At 39.8% G+C, this 23,075-nt stretch overlaps 2 protein-coding genes across 2 annotated transcripts in view; both read right to left on the reverse strand.

Moving 5' to 3' along the window:
* ABCA13 (ATP binding cassette subfamily A member 13) overlaps positions 1–1,820 on the reverse strand; it is a 181,285-nt gene extending 179,465 nt beyond the window's left edge. The window contains exon 1 of the mRNA XM_083822790.1: positions 1,534–1,820. Coding sequence (XP_083678916.1) covers positions 1,534–1,718 — 185 coding nt within the window. The 5' untranslated portion in view covers positions 1,719–1,820. The remainder of the gene's footprint in view (positions 1–1,533) is intronic.
* Positions 1,821–5,373: 3,553 nt separating this feature from the next.
* On the reverse strand, positions 5,374–22,336 carry LOC310893594 (ATP-binding cassette sub-family A member 13-like). The gene is made up of 4 exons (XM_083822791.1): positions 22,203–22,336; positions 16,886–16,979; positions 14,532–14,655; positions 5,374–5,556 (listed from the first exon to the last, which is right to left on the reverse strand). Exons 1-4 carry the CDS (start codon positions 22,269–22,271, stop codon positions 5,397–5,399), a joined length of 447 nt encoding a protein of 148 aa, XP_083678917.1. The 5' UTR covers positions 22,272–22,336; the 3' UTR covers positions 5,374–5,396.
* Between the last annotated feature and the right edge of the window lie 739 nt (positions 22,337–23,075).

Genomic DNA, 23,075 nt, shown 5'->3' on the forward strand with positions numbered 1-23,075 from the left:
CAACCAGATAGTCAATTAACCCTGTCAACTGTGGGACATAAAACACAAGGTAATGAAAAAAAAAAAGTTTATGTTGTTGTTTTTTGTAAACCCTTGGCTTGGCTTTGCTTTTTGTGTCTCTTTTTCTCATGGTGGGCTAGTCTCCACTAGATACCTCTGAGAGCACAGCAAAGATAGTACAGCTCAGGAAGTGAGAGAAGTTGTAAGTTTAGGATCCTTTCTGCTGGCTAAATACTGCCTGAACCTCTACCTAGAAATGTATGTGAGAAATCTGAGGACAGTCAAGAGGTAAGCATTGGTTTTCATGGTTTGCTTTACTTATTGGAATATTTACAGAAAACTGAAGGGCTCTGAAGGACACCAGCCTTAAAATAAATAAATAAATAAATAAACAGCCAAGTCTCGTCCCATCGTTAATTACCTGTGGGTTGACCCATCTGGCACTCAAGCACCCACACATTTGCTCACTCCCCTCTCCCATGGGACAGGGAAAATACAAAGAAGTCAAGAAGACTCAAGGACCAAAACAGAGACAGTTTAATAGTAAATCTGTGTATGCAAGCAAAGCCAAACAAGGAAATAATTCCCTACTTCCCATCAGCAGGCAGATGTCCAGCCACTTCCTGGAAAGCAGGGCCTCAGCACGTTATTTGGGAAGACAAATGCCATAATCATAAAAATCCCCTGCTTCCTCCTCCTTTCCCTCAGCCTTTACTGCTGAGCATAGCATTATATGGTATGGAATACATATCCCTTTGCTCTCTTCGCTCAGCTCTCCCAGCTGTGTGCCCTCTCAACTCGTTGCCTGCACCCAGCCTGTCTACTGGAAGGCAGAGAGGAAAATAAGGAAAAAGTCTTGAGACTGTGCCAGCATTGCTCAGCAACAGCCAAAACACTGGCGTGCTATCAGCGTTGTTCCAGTCATAAATGCAAAGTACAGCACCATATGGGCTACTACGAAGAAAACTAACTCCATCCCAGATGGATGTATTTGTATTCTGTGTTGTTGATACCATATATCTTCCTCTGAATCTAGCTGTCCTTCACCTGAGGCAGGAAACTTTCACATGCAGAATACAGTCCTCTGTTTTTTTTCTTAATGCTTCATCTCTTGCAAGAGAAGCAAGAGACTTGAGAAACCAAATGGAGTCATTTTCCTGATACAGGGTGCTACATAGATATTAAGCTGATTAGAATCCAAGCTGTGATTTTCTTATATTCACATGTAGACAATCTTTTGAACAATCCCAAAGCACATGACAAAGTTTAAGGCCATTGCTAACATGAATCTCCTTCCCTGAAACTCTTAGGGAATCACTGCTGAGCTGGACAGAGATGAAATACAGTTATGAAGGGCTCAGAATGGGTGAAAACTCCCACCACATCGCTATAAAAGCAGTATCTGGTCAACAGAAAAAAAATGCCACCTTCCTTGTCCTGATAAGGATGCTGATACTAAATATCCTGTTAAAAGAATGAGAATTTCAGGTAAAATACTAAAGGAGAGCATTTTAAGCTTTTAAGAGTACTTACTTTTTAATAACTTCCAGAAACTGTCCGACAGCAGCTAACCCATCCTCCATATAAAAGTTGTTCGATTCAAGGTGAGGGAGTGAACGCAGAAGGTTCCAGAAAGAAGGTTGCTTGTACAGGTTTTCTACTCTAGAAATCATTTCCTCAGCTTCATTCAAATCCATCTGTATGTGAGGAAAACACATTTACACATGACATTCCCATGAGCAGAAAAAACTAGCAGGTGCCTGCTACTTCCCCAGCACTCTTTAATTTTAAACTATTTCAAACAATTTTTCAGGTTGGAAATGTACCCTCTAGCTCCAGTAATTCATCACATCATTTTGGTCGTACTTTGAACTTACAGCAGTTTTGTTTCACAGACTTTCTCTGCTCAGATGGAAAATGGAGCTAGCAGAAGAGTTAAACAATCTTTCTGCTCAGAATTGTAAGGAGATGCATTACACAATCCCAAAAAGCGTGGTCACCTTTAAGACATCTAACACAAAGAGGTCTTTAGCCTGACAATGAATTTCGTAAGTCTAGGGAGTAAAGACCAGCATCCTGCCAGGGACACGCCATCCTCGTCTCACAGTTCCTCCAGGGAGAGCTGGGGGATAGATGTCAAATACTGTTTGATGGAAATGGCTTTTGAAAGATGAACTGTTGGATAAAAACACATCTTTTACAGGACTAAGCTATCAGGTGCCTATGCAAAACACAGGGTATTTCATAGTTGCTCATTATGCAGCCCTTATTTATCTAGGTTAATGTTTCAGCAGGGCTCTTTTGGATAATACTAACATGAGCATGCCTTCCACAAAAAACTTGCATATACAAGCTGTTAATAATGATAGGCTACTTTCAATTAAATACATTCTTAATACTGAAAAAACTTTTTTCTGTTTTATATTGCAGTCTAGTAATTAAATTTCATATTGATAAAGCTCAGAATCACAGAATCACAGAATCGTCTAGGTTGGAAGAGACCTCCAAGATCATCTAGTCCAACCTCAACCCTAACACTAACAAGTCCTACACTAAACCATATCAGTAAGGGCTACATCTAAACGTCTTTTAAAGACCTCCAGGGATGGTGACTCAACCACCTCCCTGGGCAGCCCATTCCAATGCCTAACAACCCTTTCAGTAAAGAAGTTCTTCCTAACATCCAACCTAAACCTCCCCTGGCGCAACTTTAGCCCATTCCCCCTCGTCCTGTCACCAGGCACTTGGGAGAACAGACCAACCCCCACCTCTCTACAGCCTCCTTTAAGGTACCTATAGAGAGCGATGAGGTCTCCCCTGAGCCTCCTCTTCTCCAGGCTAAACAACCCCAGCTCCCTCAGCCGCTCCTCGTAAGACTTGTTCTCCAGACCCCTCACCAGCTTCGTTGCCCTCCTCTGGACTCTCTCGAGCACCTCCATGTCCTTGTAGCGAGGGGCCCAAAACTGAACACAGTACTCGAGGTGCAGCCTCACCAGAGCCGAGTACAAGGGGACAATCACCTCCTTAGACCTGCTGGCCACACTGCTTCTTATGCAAACCAGGACGCTGTTGGCCTTCTTGGCCACCTGAGCACACTGCTGGCTCATATTCAGCTGCCTATCAACCAGTACTCCCAGGTCCTTCTCTGCCAGGCAGCTTTCCAACCACTCATCTCCCAGCCTGTAGCACTGCTTGGGGTTGTTATGCTCCAGATGCAGGACCCGGCACTTGGCCTTGTTGAACTTCATGCAGTTGACCTCAGCCCATCGGTCCAGCCTACCCAAATCCTCCTGCAGAACCTTCCTTCCCTCGAGCGGATCAACACACGCACCTAACTTGGTGTCATCTGCAAACTTACTGAGGGTGCACTCGATCCCCTCATCCAGGTCATCGATAAAGATATTAAAGAGAACCGGCCCCAGTACCGAGCCCTGGGGGACTCCACTAGTAACCGGCCTCCAACTGGATTTGGCTCCGTTCACCACAACTCTTTGGGCCCGGCCATCCAGCCAGTTTTTAACCCAACAAAGCGTACGCCAGTCCAAGCCACGAGCAGTCAGTTTCATGAGGAGAATATTGTGGGAAACGGTGTCAAAAGCCTTACTGAAGTCAAGGTAGATCACATCCACAGCCTTCCCCTCATCCACCAAGCGCGTCACTTGGTCATAGCTCCTTCCAATCAAGCAGTTCAAGAGCAATTGACAAATGTTACTATGAAAATGCCATCTCATTTCAAGTTATATAAACTGGAAATCTAGGTTTCATGAAGTTGCAAGTTGTAATCAATGAAGTATAGAGAAATTTTTTTTTCAATATTTTTAAAGCAAAACTATTGTTCTGTGAAAGGTACAAAACTGACAGCAATGAAAATCCACTACCATGCCCATCCAGCCTCTCTCTTTCTGTTGAGACTGCAAGAGTGGAAGACTACAAAGAGCCCAAGCTCATGTCACACACAATGCTGAGTAAGTTCTGGAAGGAATTATGCAGCATCTTACAAATCTGTCTTCCTTCACTCCCAATTGAGTCTGCTTGCCATATTGACTGGATCATAAATCTGAATTCAAAGTAATGTCCAAGCAAGAGCTTCATCTTTCCAATCTCACTGTATTCCTTTTCTAAGGTGTTTCTTTGTTTTCAATAATAAGCAAACATTAAGATAAAAACTCCTAAAATGTTTTGTAATATGATTTTATAGAAATAGTCAAGGTCTGACAGATAGTGTTTTAAATTGGTCCTAATAAATAACTAGCCTTCAAGTAGCTGTGGATTTTTTCTACAAACAACCTAGACTTGCTTAAATTGGTAATCAAGAAACCACTGAACATTTATCAAGTATTCAAGACATTTTTTTTTTGTTCAAAAGCATACCATTTTTTAAAAGGTAGTTTACTAAAACTTGACAGGATACAAAATTCTAACCATTACAATAAAGATGCTTCAAAATCCAGAACTGTAATTTAGAAATAAAATGTAAAAATACTTACAGTAAGAAAAGTGATGCTGTTATGGAGTCCTGTAAAAATCAGATATTTTTCCTTTACACAGAGGCATTATTAACTTCAAAAAAAATCCATATTATAAGAAATAGCAAGTAGTAAACAAAGTGCATTTCTACAGGACAAAACAGGTGTGGAACAAGTAATACACTAGAAAGACAGTGATCCACTGCATTTCTCTGCTTTCTGGTATTTTTACAATTATCACAGAAACAAAAGAAATTGCTTACCATTCAATTATCAGTAAGGCAAAATCATCACAATACCTTCCAGAAGAACGTATTAGCCCCCAGATCACCAGGCATGAAAACAACTGCTTTACCTCAATCTTTCTGCTCAAAAACTGAGCCAGAAAGGCAGGGTAGGCATAGGTCTTCTACAGCAAGAATGTGCAGGATGGATGGGAACAGAAAAAGGAAATCAGAACATGGTGTTTCCTGTCTCACTCTTTTAGTACAAGACTGATTTGTTCACCTGAAGGTCACTATGTATGAGCTGGTGATATTTTCTATCCCTGTACTCTGTAGTACAACAGAAATATCAGGGGAGAAAGACTAGGTTATTTCCCAGACCAACAGATCCCTCTCGGTAAAGTCTAGCATACATTCAAAAGTAACTATCAGTATAAGCAACCATATATTCAGATTATTAATCCTTATCTTTAAAACCTTTCCCCGTGCAGTACTTTGTTAACTATCAAGTCGTAAAACAAGAGCACAATTTTAGAAAACTGAGAATTATGACAGTCATGATAATAGCAATCATAAAAGTATTTTATTTTTTTTCAGATCACCTAAAATTTGAGATTGCTCATTTTATTTTTTAAGATAGAAGTGTTTCTTTGTTGGATGGCTATCATTACCTGACAGATAAAGCAATTCATTATTATAAAGATAACTACTTACCTGAGAACTTTGAGTTTTCTTCCCATAGCTTTTCTAAAGCCACAGCTTTCTCTGTGGTCTCAGCAAATCCCTTTACAAGTTCTTGAATCTCTTTCAAGAAGGCTAGATCAGGTCCTGCAAAGCTCTCTGGACCACCTCGGACACCTGAAGTGCTTTTCCATGGAAAAAGAAAGGGACAGATGACATCATTACAATCTGGAAGCAAGTAGCTGACAAATGCGTATTTGTTGTTGTTGTTTTTAAAACTATTATACATTTAACCACTTTTATTTTGATTAGTTCATTAGCATGCAAGTTGCACTTCTGAGCCAAAACCACAGGAAAGGAGGCACTGAAAAATCCCTGAGCTGGAGCAGCTCACCTACAGAAGGAACCCAATTCTGGCAGCAAACAGAAACATCAAAAGAAGTCTTTAACATTTCTGAATGCACTCAGGTTTTCTCCCCTGGTGTATCATGAGTCCAAGTCATGCTCCTTTTATACTGTATGCTGAAGTTTGAGTTTTCATAATGCATCTAAGGCAATACATTGCAATTGTTATCCAGAAACACGGAAGTCAACGTTACCAGATGGAATGTGGATAAGCCCTCTCTCTGGGCCCTGACCAAGGCTGGCACCTCACCCTTTTAGTTAGTTTATTGTAATAACAGTTCTGCCACCTGAACAACTACAACAACAAAAAAGCAGCAATACGAACAGCTGTACGTCAATTCCATGTGATGTGCTCCTCAAGGTACCATTCTACTCGAAAACCTATACAGTTTGTACTTGGAATATTATGATTTGTTCCTTTTGTTTGTTTGTTTTGTTTTCAAATGCATGCAGCAACTTATAAAAATGCTGTTGTGTTATCAGTACTGGCTTTCCACTGATTTTAGCTCAGAGCTAAACCCATTGTACATATTGTTTCTCTCTCCAATACTACCATCTGGCGGCTATTCAGTAACACAACAGTTTTCTGATACTAATTTTAAGGTGAAATGAGAAGTCAAGGAATATTTTCTCTGTCTCCTTACAAGACAAAGTTACTTAGAGTATCCCAAGGCACCATAAACAATGGAGAAATCATCTTTAACATGTTACCAGTCAGTTGAATTCCGTTTTATCTCATACAAATTATATTTTAATATAATATAATTCAAATATATCATATAGTTCAAATTATATTAGGTTGAAGTCGTGTATCAAAAATATCACCGTTTTTCATTAGAAGCACAATTAACTGTTGCATAAGCACCACTTAAAAAGTATAGTAAAGAGTTATCTTCCTTTCTTGTCAGACTTGTATGTGAATGTTAGTTTTCATCGCAATTCTTACCTATTGGTAAAGAAATATCTAATGAGATAGAAATTCACAAAGCACAAACTGGCACTGCTCTCCCATTCTACTCCCTAATTATGCTGAGTTATTTTATCCCGTCTTACTGCTTCCATCTGATTCCTACAAACAGTACCGTGATCTTCACTGAGCAGGACTTCAACATAGAAAGTCCCGTGAACAAGCACCTCAAAAGGAAAATATTTTGGTTAGAAAAAAAAAAAAAAACTTTCTTCCAATTATTATCAATTTTCTAGATGCATTTTTTTCCAGTGACAAGTTATTTGACACATTATACAAACTTTCAGTAGCAGTGGTATCTCAGCTGATATAAGATCACACAAACCCTAAGGACACTTTAGTTAACAGTAAAAGGAAAACACATGCAGAAAGAGGTCATGTCAGAGTCCTAAGCTTGACTTAGGTTGCATACAAGACCATGGAAACTAAAAGAATTCAGCATTGTGACTCAAGAGACAGCAGATGGACCCGAATACAAAAAGCTTTTTAAAACTCCGAATTACTTTGAAAAGATTGTACATAACCTACTGCCAGAGCATTAGGCTCTTGATTTTCCTAGAAGTAGGGAATTATTAAAGCATTATTGGACTAAAGCATTATTGGACTGAGACAGATGATTTGAGACTATCCACCAACACGTGACCTTCGTGCCCTTTAAGCTGAAAATAATTTGATTCTCTAACTGGTTATGGTTAAGAATTAATATTAAACACTGTAAGAACCATTTAACATTAGTAATTGTTATCTGCTATCTTTGTTGAGTCTATATTACCAAAATGTTTTCATCCTAATTAGTTAAGTTAGATATTAAGTCACAAAAACAAAACCATACATAATTGCATCAGATAGGTCTAAAAGTTCTGTTAAAACAGACACAAGATTATGGGCAGATGAAGCAGCACATTTCTCTTATACTCCCTCCCTGATCCTTATTTTTTTCTGACATCTACAGAGTTGTCTGCAATTTTAGGCTAACGGACGAGGAGAAAAAAATAATCTTAGAACTTCCAATAAGTTCTTTATTGTTTCAGAGAAGATTATTTTGATCCCAGCTTGGCTGACTGCCAGATAGATTTTAGAGAAGTCTTTCACCAGCTTCAAACTTCCATGGATTAAAGACAGAACAATTTCTCGCCACATTTTTTTCCGTCTTTCCAGAAGAGATTTAAACATCAGGTTTCTGTTGTTCACAGGGTAGCTTTCAGAGTGATTAATAGCTGCACTTTAGCTATTGCTTTTGAAAACTACCACATATTCCAGCATTACTAATACACCTACAGCCTGAAATTTCTGAGAGCTAGAAACATCGATGTTTGGAAAAGAAAAAGAACAGCAACAGCAGATACACTGAAAATGCGTGCCTTTTGAGCGTGAACAAGGGTCTGATGCTTGACCAGAGTAACAACATCAGTTAAAACAAATCCAGTCAGAACTTTAAAAAAAAAAATCAACATAATACCCTAGATTAGTTTCCACGATTTTCTACATACATTTTATTTCCCAAATACTCACTGAACTTTAAATTGGCACCTAAATTCATGAAACAAGACAAATTAAAATAATCATGAGTGATCAGAGAAGCAGAACATAAAGACAGTATCACAAATAACCTGTGGTGCTTGATGCAGCCTTGCTACCTATGTACAAACCTTCCTATTTCAGAGGAACCTCATATAACAACATTCCTGGGGAAAAGGTCACCTTTACTCACACAGGAGCACACAGCTAGGCTTACGGTGCTGATGACCTCTTGCCAACACCTGGTTGGACCGATGATGGTGATGAGGGAATAAATAGTACCCTCTCCTCCAACCCCATTGCTATGTTGCACCTTAGATCCGCAAAGCTTGGGTTGATAAAGAGCAGGGGAACAACCAAAAAGCAACCTTGGCTTCTTATTTTATATGCTACAGATACCTTTTTAATACATAGCAGAAGCACACCTGATAGAACAGGCTGACCTGTGTGAACATTAATCAATTCTGTTATCAAAATCTCTCACAAGTAATCCCAGCCCAGAAACCATCTGGCCTCACGTCGCATGAGCAGAGCAGCAAGCAGTTCTCAGAGCAGGTAGGTAGCAAATATAGTAGATAAGCAGAGTCTGTTTAGCAACCACTTTTCAATTAGAGCAAGGAAAAATGTTGTCTGGTCTTCATCTCAGAGCTTCAAAACTTGTTTGCTTGGTAGGGCAGCAAGTTCAGTGGGGCTGGCCCCTGAATGCACAATAAGGCCCAGCTATGACAGAAGATAAGGCAGCAAATGCAACCAGAAATACTCACAAACACCCCTCTCCCAAACACAAGCCTCTCAGCAGCACAAGAGCAGCAGTTCAGGCAAACTGTTTCTGAGCTATTAGCTTTACAGGCATTCCCAGAGGGATTATGTCAGTCAGCTACCACTTGTGCCCCTCTTGTCCTCGTTGCCACAGCCATTTCTCTGGCTGCTCTTGGAGTTGAGCTCAGCCTCCTTGGGAAGGGGAAATGGCAACAGGAATGATCTTAGTTTTCAGGTTCAATTTTATGAAACATGTCACAGAGGTTCTATATATTAAATATCTGTGCTAAGTTTTAAATTTTCTTTTTAATATGGTATTAGGGGGATCATATTTATTTCCTAATAGCAATGCTATGAGACACTCCTAGTTTCTTCATTCAGCACAAGTTAGACAAAGTTGCAGAAAAATGTCACTGTCCTGCCAAAAAAAAATATGAAACTAGAGTCCTCAATCAGCCGCAGGAACAGTCAAGACAAGCAATTTTCAGTTTGCCAATCAGAATACTTGGCTGTTGTACTGCTACTTTCCCAAAGAAACCTGTGCTTTCTGGGGCAGAAGATGGATATTGACTACCTTTACACACACAGGAGTAAGCTAACAGCAGCAGCTGCTAGGAACAATGAAGAGAAAAACCAAGGGACAGCAAAAAGGAGGAAACCAGCAATTTGTAGGAGAAGACATGAATAATTAGAACCAGGGTGTTAGGAGAAGGTACCTATATCATTTCATCATCATCCATAGTAACTCTTTCCCTTGTGACTTTCCAGAAATGTTTGTACGAGGACAAAAATCAAATTAAAGACTTACATTTATATTAGTTCGGCCCATGACAAAACATTGCAAAAGAGTCAAAAGCCTCTGCATCTCTTTGACCATGTAAAAGCACCTGGCATTCCCTAAAGCCATGAAAAAGAAACACTACTTCAGTCCAAATTACCCAGTTACTTAGAATGACAATAAGAATGCTCATAAGAGCAATTCTTCATTCATCTGGGATCTGAGCTGTAACGTGCAATACCATTTAGACCTGTGATTTTCAGAAGCCTCCTCAGCAAACTCATCTCAAACTGGCCGCTGCCACCACATTAAAAATCTCCCTAAAACAGCAAAGCCCGAGCTGTGTTGGTTCTGCACGATCTCAGGATGGCCTGGAGGCAAGACATGATCATCAACATCAGTACACGTGCTGGACAACAGCTTACTGCATATGCCATGGAAAGGTAGGATCTTTACCCTCCATGTTGCACCTTCCAAAATGCAATACACTTTTACATATATATACATATATATATATGTAAAGAAACAAAAAAAGTGTTGTTCTTAATTGGTTATGGAATGGATAGAAACTCCAGGCATGGAGTCCTTTGTGTCGTATTTTTTCCCCCTTTCCCTTTGAGGAGGGGGAGTGAGAGAGCGGCCGTGGTGGAACTTGGCTGCCCACCTGAGTAAAACCCACGCAATCTTCCTGGTTTTCTCTTGTGTGTTGTCCAGAGAAAATCTGTAAAGCAGCACAAGCAAAATGTGGTCTCATCACATGATGCTGCATGGTGATGGATCATTTTCCATAGCGATATCAAGACTAAGGCTACTTCTGGGCCTTAGTAGATTTAGTTTCAAATTTGTGAAAGTTTAGCAAACACCTGTTTTGGAGGCAAACAGGTCTTAATATCGATACTCTTAACTACAGCTGTTTAAACACCACATGAAGTTAAGTAAAGAAAAATAAAACAACGTGCTTAGAAATAAGTTTTTTGCATCTTTTGGAACATTCTGGAAAGAGCAGAGACAGATGCTATCGGAGCTCCTACACATACTCAGCAAAGAAGAGGTCTGAGATACTGCTACATTTAACAGGCTGGAGAATTGCATCAAATTGCTGCAAGCCAGCAGCTTTTGCAGTGGCTGAAGACAGCAAAACCTCGGAGCTGTTGAAAAATGGATGCTTTCTCAGGCATCAGAGGAGGCATCTTGTGGATTAACCTGTCAGGCAGCTCAGCACCACCCAGCCACTCACTTCCCCTCCCCAGGTGGGGTGGGGGAGAGAACAGGAAAGGTAAAATTGTGTGAGCTCCTGGGTTGAGATAAGGACAGTTCACTGAGTAAAGCAAAAACTGCATGCACAGGCAAAGCAAACCAAGGAATCTGGTCACTGCTTCCCATCCGCAGGCAGGTGTTCAGCCATGTCCAGGACAGCAGGGCTCATCACATGTAATGGTTCCTTGGGAAGACAAATGCCATCACTCTGAATGCCCACCCTTCCTCCTCCTTTCCCCCAGCTGTTATTGCTGAGCATGACAGCACATGGTTTGGGCCAGCTGTCCTGGCTGTGTCCCCTCCCAGCTCCTGGGGCACCCCCAGCCTCCTCACTGGCAGGGCAGCACCAGGAGCTAGAAAGGCCTTGGCTCTGTGTGAGCTCTGCTCTGTGACAACTAAACCATCAGCGTGTTACCACCCCTATTTTCATCAAGAATCCAAAACACAGCATCATATGAGCTTCTTTACAAAGTTAGCTCAGTCCCAGTCAAAACCGTGACAAGGGGGTAGATTTTGCAGCAAATCAAAGTTACAGAGTTGATCACAGCCTTCACCTGGCTCATCTCACCAACAGTCTGTTGATGGAGCCTATTGGCCTGGACAGCTATTTGGGTGGTTTATGATTTTCTTAGTGGAGGTTCCAGCAGAAGTCAGAGGATTACTTTTTTTTTTTAATTAAAAAAAATAAAATTAAAAAAAAAAAAAGTAACTATATTTCAATGTGGTATGCACTGTGAAAATAAATGGGTCAAGTGTCCATGCAGGCTATACACAGCCTTTGATTTACCCTTGATAAGCACAACATTTTTGATGCAAAGTGTCCCTGAAAATGTCTGTAAAGAATCTTCTATGGTTTGACATAAATCCTCGAAGGGAAGATATTTGATACTGCTGTTCCTACACCACCCTTCTGTCCATTCAACACAGGGACAGCATAGGATTCAGTTATGTTTGGCTGATCAAGTTGACAATCTGCATTCCTAAGGCTGTTGGCAGCCAGCATAAGCCAGAGCAGCCCTTCAGTTGATTTAATTTATGCTGATGGACCTGCCGGAATAGACTGACCTTGGGATGAACTTCATGTTACCTTTTTACCCTTTTCCTGACCTAGGCTACATGCTACTTCACGTAGCCTACTGAGTGTATAAATATACATACATGGTTGCATTTTATTTTTCAATTGAAAAAAATGAAAGCAGATAATTTTCCTCATCCCTAAGTAGGTCTAAGACTGCCTCAAGGAAATTTCTATCTGCTTTTCTTTTGAGATGAAATATAATTTGGGCAGTTCAGTAAAAGCAGCATAAGTGATCATGCACAGCAGTAAATAAAATTCATAGCTTTTAGAGGTTTAACACACTTAAACAGCAACTGGGGTGATGATGTAAATAAAAAGTATACTTTTAGGAAATATTTTTTTTAAAAGGCCAAGAGCTATTTGTAACCCTATAACCCAGTAAGATGATATTGCCTCTGCAGGTAACAGGCAACACACTTTGTACTGAGTTTGCAAGGCCACAGCACAGAGGCTTGTCACTTTTATTTTGTCTGAATCTGAAGTGTGCCTGTGGTTTTGTTTTTTCTGGCCATGTGGCTACAGCTATTTATTTTACTTTCACTTGTCAATGTATAATGCCACCATAGTTTTAAACACAAAGGAGTAACATGTGACTATTTAATACATAAGATAATTATGACAAATACAGGAAAGCAACATAGAAGAACACAGACCCTCTATGACAGTAGAGGCCTTGAGAAGTGTGGATTCAGGATGCACTATACTGGAGTAAGGTATGGGATGATAAGAGATTGGGCACAAGCTAGCCTTGGGGAGCCCACGGCTATACACAACTTACTAGTGCTCAGTTAAAAATGTAGAACCATAGCTGTACAAAGCCAATTTCATGACTAACAAGAAAAAAGAATGAGTATCTAACATGTAAGAGGTAACATATACATTTGGATGTACCATATAAATTCAGAAGTAACATGGATCTGCAAAACAGTGATGAATGAGCAAGGTACAAAAGCATGTTAGTAAACATAAAAGTGACTTCAATTGCACTTTCAATTGCATGGAAAGAAGCCATCAACAACACATTTCTCCAGATAAAATGCTCCAAACCATGACCTGCAATAACAATCCCACTGCCACCAGATTGAAGCCATTGACTTTATGAGCCAGAGCAGCAGTGGAAAGGCAAGCACAACCCCCGAGGAAGGGGGTAGAAACTAAGTGGTTGTGTAACAATCTTAACTACACAGTTATCATTAGAATTTTTTTTTAAAGAGATACTGTTACAATAACAGATATTACCGCATAGAAATATTTTGTGCAATAATAGATCTGTTCTAATAATGATTCCAGCTTAAATTGTTATGACTTCAATTCTACTAATAAATTACTGCTTTACAAAGACAGTGTTTGTGCATAAACAAGATTTATTTTGCATGGTCTTATGCTCAATCAATACCTCTCTACATATAAAAATAACTAGACCAGGCTAATCAAAACAAGTATTATGGCCAATTATTGTGATACTGAAGCTTTCCAACTTGCTGCAAGCTGAATTTATTGCTGTCCATAAAACTAATGTTATCTATAAACTTCTACAATAATAAACCATAAAAACATGATGCACATAGTCCCTTAGTTGACTCGAACCTGTAACATTTTTTGGTAGATATTCTCAGGTTTTCTGAGAATAAGTATACTAATATACATAAATATTCTGTTTATCCTACCTTAATTTAACTTTATTATTATATATTTTGGAAGGTTGCTTATGACTACATTCTTCAGTCACATGTGGTGTCAGTTTGTATAAATGTCTTTGCATCTCAGTTTTTTCAACACTTCGTAGTAGATGGATGCACTACATTTCTTAAAGAAAGCTCAGTCACATTCACTTTTTTTTCTTTCTGCATTCTGGGATTCTGTGATAAGGCTCTCTTACAGTCTTCTTTTTCACATTCTTTTAATAAAAACAGCTTCTGCTACTCCTTTTGGCTTTTTGTGTGTCTTACTTGAGAGCTATCCCTGTTTTGCTTTTCTATGTTTACATCTCCCATCATGTATGCTCCCAAAGTATAAATCCACATATGATATACTTTCTGTTGGTCAATCTCACCTTTGCATAACAATAGCCTTTCCAATGAAGGATAAAAGTATGGTCTTGGGTGGCAGCACTGAAGGGTAAGAATATCACAAGGTTTCCCCCAGCTTTCTCCAAAATAGCTTTTAGTGTCTGATAACAGCAAAAAATTCCCATGAAAAGCAAAGAAAATTAGGAATAGGCATGACTAAAGCCCCGTGTCTCTTCCATTCATAACAAGACTAAAAGAAACTTTTAGTATGTGGTAACAAAGCTCCTATTCTTCCTCTCTACCAAAAATAAATAAATAAATAAAACCATTTGCTGTAGAGAAAGATGCACTGTGACACTTAAAGCACTGTATAAATTAGTACATCTTACCGTAAGCGGTTGTTTTTCTCTGTTGTGTAACTGGTATTCCTACATCTTGAGCCAACATTACAGAAAAGAGTTCTCATGAAAGGATAAAGGCCCCGACTTGGCAAATCTCGAGCTTCTAAATAACCTAAAACCAAGCAGTGGCAGAATTAAAACCCATGATACTGCAGTTACAAAGCCTGTACCATAACATTGTGCTCTCTTCTAGGAATTTGCTTTGTCACCTATGAACAATAAAGTTGTACCAGTGGCAGGTGTTCCATTAAGCACAATTAATTCGCCACAGAAAACTGATAACTCCCATACCAGACAATGACAACCAGACATTACGGAGCAGTTTCTGGAAAGCTCGTTTTCGTGGTATTAATGCCATTGCAACATATGCTTGCTAGACTGTCAATCCAAAATGAGTTGTGACCTAAATCATAATACAGAGTTTTTCATGAAATAGTGTTTCCTCTTTTCCCCCAGGCTTTCATGAAATGACAGAGATGGTATTGTGATGTCTGAACTTACATCCATCAAGACTGTCTAAAATGCAGCTTTTTCATGTTCTCTGAGAATTTAAACCTCAAAATATAACACAACTTCGTTTATTTTGCAACATAGAGAACAGCTATAGGGTTCCTATTTAACTTCATTTCTCTATTTAAAACATCTAAAATTAAGAAACGGTTGAAACATCATTCCACCTTCAGTAATATAACTTTTCTTTGGCAACCACCACATCAAAATTAATGGAAGAAAATGAGCAGGAGATAAGAAAGCTAGCATTTGGGCTAGCACTCTTACTGAATATCCAGAATCAAAAGATGCAGAAACAAGGAATTCACTATATATACATAATAATTAAAAACCCTAGTTTTATTTAAATTCAGGCACTATTATTTTGGATACATACACCAGAAGTTGTACTGTTAGTCAAACCATTCTTCATTCCTCAGCAACTTTACCTGATGTTTAAAACCATGAATTTTGTGTTGTGAATGACCAGTGACACTGGCAGATGATTATTCTTACTTAGCACAATCCAGTTCACAATGTGAAAATTTCTTAGAGCACATACGCTGGATCCCTTTCTGCTGAAACAAAGCAGAGGATGTACTCTAAGAGCATCCCTAATGCACTCAGGCCCCTAGCATGCATTGCATACTTGGATCCAGACCACAACTACTCTAAAGTAAACATATGTAGCACACACTAGATTCTCTCCAGATGTTTCACTCTACATATCTACAATTGTTTTACCAGACTGATTACTAAGGAAGTTAAAGCCTGACATTTGCAAACCTTGTAATATCTTACATGGTTAATACTAATCTCTTAAAGTACATTATCAAGTAACCAACTAAATACACATCCTGTTTGGCCCTATGAGAATGATTCATTATTGTATGCCCCTTACAAAAATTATGACAACAAAGTACACATTAGAAGCCACTATTGTTATTCACAGAAGTTATTTCATGTAGTAGAATGATGAATTAAACAGAATGAATAAACATTATACTGAAACAGAACATGTACTATTTCTGTTTTGTAAACTTGCCAAGCTTTCTTCAAAGTACTAACTCTAAAGTCTCCTGTGTAGAATGTAAAACTAAGTCACTTGTTAACTGAGAGGTCCAAGACTTACACGCTTGTTTTAAATACAGACTATCTTAAGTTCTTGAAGCTCTTGTGCAGTGAGTAATATAGCCAATCATCTTTTGTTGTCTCTTCACTTACTGGGTTTAACTGCTACTGCACTTCTTTATTATTCTGGGAAGTCGCCCAGTTTGGGAACCCAGCCTGCCATTCCCTGTAAAATTACTCATTAGCAGTACTGACATCTGTGAATAATAGAATAATAAGCTGAATAAAATACAATACCCTACATTATTCTTTTCTGAATGAAGTTAACATTTGACAAGATAAAAGCTAAAAAGAACATGGAAGAATTTAAAAGTGTTCATTCTAAGCCCCAGGAAGTGGGTAGGGTTAAGATTAATGTTGTCCAACATCTACTGCATAATTATTTCTCTCTAGGCCAGTCATCTAAACTGAACTTCTTGTCAATAGAAAAAAGTAAGTACAACTAAAACCAAAGAAATTCAACTTATTCCAAAGATGTTGTCTAAACCTGTTCTGACAAATCATACCTTAAACTCTATATTTTTTTCAGCCATCTGACTATGGTTTGCTCAGAGCCACAGCTGGACAAAACTTGAACACATTCTAAGGCTCTTTCTACTGACTCCACTACAATTAAGTCAACACCACTCCAGCACACCCCATTACAGTTTATCTTTAATATTTCCTAAGTACTTCTTCAAGCAGAGGCCAGCAAAAGAGAGTGTAAGTGAAACAAAACATACAGCTTTCCTTGTATTTTGGGGGCTCCTGAAAGCGGATTGCAGCCAGTACCAAGAAGAGCACACAAGGCCAGAGTATTTCAGCGAGAGACAGGACCTGAAAAGGGAAATGAAAACATCATCAGTGCTACAGAGAAAAACAAAACTGGAGAACAAATCAGTTAAATTTGTAACTTTTAATCAAATAAATAAATAAATAAATATTTCCTCTACAACTACTTAAGGCAAAATAAAACTGTTAAAAACAAATTAGCAGTTAAGACTTTTTTAAAGTACTTATAACTTTGCCAAATATGCTGCTTTCAGAGTACAAAAGCAGTTTTCACTTCTTCTGTTGATATTTGTACGCATTTCCTTCTGATCAATACAGAATAAGCCTGGGACAACATGATTACAGCTTTCCTACAGCTGATCCTCTTGAGAACTCAGCATTGTGCTTGACCTTGCTGCAGTTCCTCACTCTTTCCTGGTGCCTGCTATCCTTAACTGTGACCGGTGCATCTTTTCATCCTCCCCTGGGCTCCCTGACTGATGCCACTACATCCTTGCTTTCACCTGTAATCATCCCTCTCAAAAAGCTGCCTTCGTCATCCCCAGCAGCAAGGCAGTCTGGGCTCAGCTAACAGGCCTGAGGCTGCCTACAGCCACATCTCATGTTACCCCATCTTTTCATTTCCAGGGCCACAAACTGACATTCAGCAAACTTTCAAAAAAAAAGATTCACTGATATCAAGTCTATGAAACTGTGAATGATCTTCTAGATTCACCAGTAAGAGCGCTGGGGATGTCCAAATGCCGACCTCAGTAACAAGAATGCAGTAGAAAGAATCCCCTTAAATACCTCCCATTAGAAATACTAAAAGAAACTTTTAACTTCTCTACTGAGGATTTATATTTCAAAACCTTGTCACAGCTTTGTTGTTGACCCAAACCCCACTGTGGAAGCAACTCCTAAGCTTAGGTTTATTAGAAAAATACCTGGGAAAAGTAACATAAGAACAAAACCCAGAGAGAAAGAGTGCTCCCTGTGGAAAAGGCCTGTCCTGCTGAGCATAAGGCAACAAACTAAAGGCTTCATGAAACATAGGGATTCACCCAGACCAAAAACTCTCAAAGCCAGGTAGGAGCAAACCAAAGAACACCAGGCCATCTGCTTTCTCAGTTTCAGGGAACAACGAGGACCAAGCACAAGGACAAAACCTAGCTGGACAAGGAACCATCCCTCAGGACCCCACAAGGTGACCAGGACAGAGCCAACAATCATTGTCAGCTTTAACCAGCAGTCCAGATCCTCAGTCAACATCATGGTTGATGAAGCAGATCTGAGACGAAGTCAGGAATTCAGTCTGCAGATCAAGGTTGAGGTCCAGTTAGAGTAACCAGAGTCAGCCACAGCCCTATGATCACCAAGCACCACTGAGACGAAGACCTACCAAAGCACCCAGACCAAGTCAAACAGAGCCGCTGGCCCCATGGGTGGAAGCCTCAGGTGAGGCTGCTTAGGCTGATTAAAACCTATCTGTGCCCTCATGGTCCTGGCACCTCTGAGAGGAACCAGGAACTATAAGTGTATTTAGATATGCACTTGATAATGCCCTCTAGATAGGGTAGGGCTTTTTATCCTCTGCCCTTCTCTGCTTCCCACTCTTTTTTCCATAAGCAGCAGCAGCCCCTTGGAATTGTGAATCTCAGAATGGTTTGGGTTGGAAGGGACCTTAAAGATCACCCAGTTCCAACCCCCTGCCATGGACAGGGATGCCACCCACCAGACCAGGTTGGCCAAAGCCCCATCCAACCTGGCCTTGAGCACTCCCAGGGATGGGGCTCCACAGCTTCCCTGGGCAACCTGTTACAGTGCCTCACCACCCTCCGAGTGAAGAATTTCCTCCTTATATCTAATCTAAGTCTACATTTTTTTAGTTTAAAGCCATTACCCCTTGTCCTAATACTGTATTCCCTGACAAAGAGTCTCTCTCCAACTTTCCTGTAGGCCCCCTTTAGATACTGGAAGGGGGCCTACTGCTGCTATAAGGTCTTCCTGGAGCCTTTTCTTCTCCAGGCTGAACAACCCCAACTCCCTCAGCCTGTCTTCACAGAAGAGGTGTTCCAGCTTCATGGCCCTCTTCCAGATTTGCTCCCACAGGTCCATGTCCTTCTTAGGTTGGGGGCCTCAGAGCTGAACATAGCACTCCAGGTCAGGTTTCAGAAAAGCAGAATAGAGGGGAAGAATCACCCCCCTCAACCTGCTTGCCAATCTTCCTTTGATGCAGCCCAGGATACGTTTGGCTTTTTGGGCTGCAAGCACACATTGCCAGCTCATACTGAGCTTCTCATCAACCAGCACCCACAGGTCCTTCTCCTCAGGGCTGTTTACAATCCATTCTCTGCCCAGCCTGTATGTGTGCTTGCAGTTGCCCAGGTGCAAGACATTGTAGTTGGCCTTGTTGAACCTCATGAGGGTCACACAGGCCCCACTCTCAAGCCTGTCCAGGTCCCTCTGGATGGCATCCCTTCCCTCCAGGGTGTCAACTGCACCACTCAGCTTGGTGTCATTGGCAAATTTGCTGAGGGTGCACACTGTCCATGTCACTGACAAAGATGTTAAATAGTGCCAGTCCTAACACCAACCCCTGAGGAATGTCATTCTTCACTAGTTGCCTTTGCAACTCTGAGTGTGACCATCCAGCCAATCATGGGAAGCATATCTGGGGACCTCCTGGACTTGCCAAAGCTTTCTCTTTCAAGCCTGCTGTTCTTTCTGTTCAGGGAGTCCCTTTTTTCTCTTCTATGCAGAACAAACATAACACATTTGAAAGCATGTTTGGCTCAAGAGCTTCCAAGTCCATTGCACAATATCCAGAACAGAGCCCTGGGCACTAAAGTGACTGTGCCAGCAAGTTATTCCCAATAAAGGTGGGACGTGATACTGCTGTATAAGGCATATTCACATTAAAATAGGGAAGGCACCAACAGAAGAAAAGGCACTCAAAAAACAGCAGCCCTTGTGCAGATGTTTTGCTCAGATGCTGAGGGGAACTGGCGTCTGAGAGAGGATGCTATTTTGGAGGACCGAAACTGGGAAGAATGGTGAATTTGGAAATGGAGCTTTAGGATATGGCTGATAAAAAACAGTTTTGTAGCCATTCACTTTAATTTTTATTTATTTATTTCAATGATGCAAAACCATACACATGCAAAACAGAGGGCACTCAGCATTAAGAAGCATCTCCTAGGGATATTTACATCTTTCCAGGAATTGAAGAAAGGAACATAAACTGTAAAGAACAGAAGCAGGACAAAGATGACACTCTGTATAGGAGTAGACGAAGGGTGAGAATTGTACCAGCTTTTTCTCACATGCTTAATATTAAAGCAAAGTGAAAATAATAATTAAAAAAAAAAAAAAACAGTTTGAGGAGAGGCTAATATCTGTTTTCTAAAGCTGTAGTGGCAACTATGTACTCCAAGTATTTCACAGTGGTTAAATGATTACAATCCCAATTTTCCTCTAAATTAGGGTATCAGAACAAGAACCGTTAGGATTCACATTTCACCCTTAAGCTAGCTACAGTACCATCTCAGCTGCAAACTTAGATGGCAATAAATTCTACACAAAGAATAATTAGAGAACAGTGATAGAAAAATTCAGTAACACAGTTGCCTGGTAAGCTGCATCTCCTGAGTTTCCAAAATACAGAGCTCAGAAGCTAAAGTGTCTAAAAACTAAGAAATGGAAGATATGTTTTACATTGCAGCAACTTCAAACTCTGAGTGAAGTCCAAATATAGCAATTACCTCCACTGCCTTTGAACCGTGTTAGTAAAAGGTAGAGATGCTTGCCTGCATCTCAGTTAAAACACCTGCTCTTTAGAGAACACTTGCATTTTTTTTACAGCCCTCTCACCCTTCATGCTGTGATATCATCTAATGCCACCTGCCGCTTGTGACACGTGTTTCTTCAACAGACCACACCTGTCTTCTAGCTGTAGCTACCAACAAATAACCATGAGAAGACACTCACCTTCTGCAGATGCACCTACACAATGTAATACAGAACTGAAGCAGGGTCATTCATTATAATTCCTGGTTTGGGCAATTTTGCATCTCACTAAGGTCTCTATTCAGGAAAGGTTTGCCAGTAGTGCAAACTTAAAATTTACATGAATTAAGATTTTGTCCTTCAAAAATACATGAGGGAAAACTAGACAGAGAGCAAGAAGAGAAGTAGATCATTGTGGAGGAGAATAGGAGATACTGAGAAGCCACTTAATGCACACAGGTTAAAGTCTGAGGAACTAGGAGCATGCAGAATTGTTTGGGAATGGTGAAAAATATAATCAACGGTATTCCTTCCAAAAACAGTGTCTTTCATATTAAGAAAACATCGTTTGAAAATGAAGTTGTGTCTTTAAATCACAACTTAAAGTGAAATATTTCTGAAATGAAAAGATGTATGTTTATTTAATTGAATTAATCCTGTCTGAAGCAGCCAACATGCCTCATTGCAAATACCCAGATCAACACGGACAAGGGAAATCAATGAGAAAATATTAATTGCAGTGACATCTCTTTCTCACAAAAATATTCATTTGATAGAATGAACAAATCTCATTTGACAGAATTTTCTTCTTTCTATCTCAGAAAAAAAAAAGGCAAACAATAAAAGCAAACAATGCCATCTCATCTCATATTTGAGTAGTATTTTAATTTTTGCTGCTGGTAAAGTAGCTGCCATATTCCTCTGCATATTGCAAATTGAAAGGATAAATTAAGCTTTCTAGAGTGGACAAGAAAGGAAATTTAGAAGTATATGTAATTTTAATATACACTACTTGCATTCCCCAAAACTAGATTTTGATCCCAATCATGGAAGCTTTCTTATATCACCACTGATTACCTGTAATGTAAAAGAAATTGATTTTCATCCTTGTCACTGCTACAAACACTGGTAGTTATCTAATGATTATTGAAAGATAAGTCATGGCTCTTCAAAAACTTTTATGAGATTACCTGTCTCATTTTGAAATTGCAAAGCGTTGCTGTATTCAGCCATTTTAGAGTTAAACCACACTATTGTTCTATACTTGTGTTTTCCACAACAAGGAGACTGATGGCAAAACAAGAATCACTAGCAGGCAGCTGACCTTTTAACGGTCTGCACTGAGAAAGGAAAACCAAGATAGATAGATAGATAGAGAGATAGATAGAGGGATAGATAGATGGATAGATAGATACACTCTTTCCAACAGAAAAATTGGGATACATTCTTTCTATCAAAAGATTTACAATATTCCTTTTTTTATCATTTCCAAAAACTCACCGGTTGCCTCACACGGCAGAGCCAATTCTTCCAAAAGAGAGCCTTGAACTGGTGTACTGCATGCCCCATTTTCCTTTTTTCTTTTCTTCATCTACTTGGAGAGTGGCTTCTTAAGGACTTTCTAGTTCAGAGTCATCTCGCCAAGCACTCTGAACAAATTCCTTGGTAACTGAGTAACTCCAGCACCGGGGGAAGGTGCAAGAGATTTTCCTCCTTGTTGAGAAAAGATGAGATTATGTTTCTGCCTCTTGTTTTGCATTTGTTGAGGAATCTCATCTTTCCTCTTGCTTCTCAGTGCAATGAACAGTGAGGGGATGGGTTTATATGCATGCCTTCAGGCTGCTTAACTCCACAGCATACATTCTGCACTTGTTTCTATTTTTCTGGAATAAAAAATGAATGCAAAGGGGGGAGTGGGGGTATTTTATACACCTTTGTCTTTTTCCAGAGTTGAATGACTTTCTGTCACTGCAGCATTAATGTCATTTCATAAGCATATTCTAAAAAGAAAAGTGGGAAAATAAGTGCACTGCCTAACCATGTAGCCCTAACAAATGTCTGTCTAATTCTAGAATACCCTTGTAAGGACACATGTAGCATTGTGGTGGTCCTGTCACATTATCATATGACTATATTTAATTTTATCCTATGGTGAGTGTTTGTTTGCCAGTTCTTTTTCCTTTCTGAGTACACATAACTTGTAAATGGAATATTCTGAAGAGTCAGAAAACTCTGTTGATTAATTAGCATGGGGTGAGGATGACTGCCCTGCTCATTGGGGATGTCACGTTGGGCAGTAGTGTAAACCTTCTGTGTGTTTTGCTCTGCCCAGATGAACTGCCTGAGATAGAATCTGATCCCCAAAAGCTCTCT

The sequence above is a fragment of the Anser anser genome, assembly GCF_964211835.1.
Source record: "Anser anser genome assembly, chromosome: 2".
Classification (NCBI taxonomy): domain Eukaryota; kingdom Metazoa; phylum Chordata; class Aves; order Anseriformes; family Anatidae; genus Anser; species Anser anser.

Coding starts and splice junctions, on each gene's coding strand:
- LOC310893594 (XM_083822791.1), bottom strand. CDS start 22,271: ATGGGGCATGCAGTACACCAGTTCAAGGCTCTCTTTTGGAAGAATTGG. Junction 16,980..22,202: donor TCTGCCGTGTGAGGCAACCG/GTGAGTTTTTGG, acceptor TTCCCTTTTCAG/GTCCTGTCTCTCGCTGAAAT. Junction 14,656..16,885: donor CCCAAAATACAAGGAAAGCT/GTATGTTTTGTT, acceptor GCTTGGTTTTAG/GTTATTTAGAAGCTCGAGAT.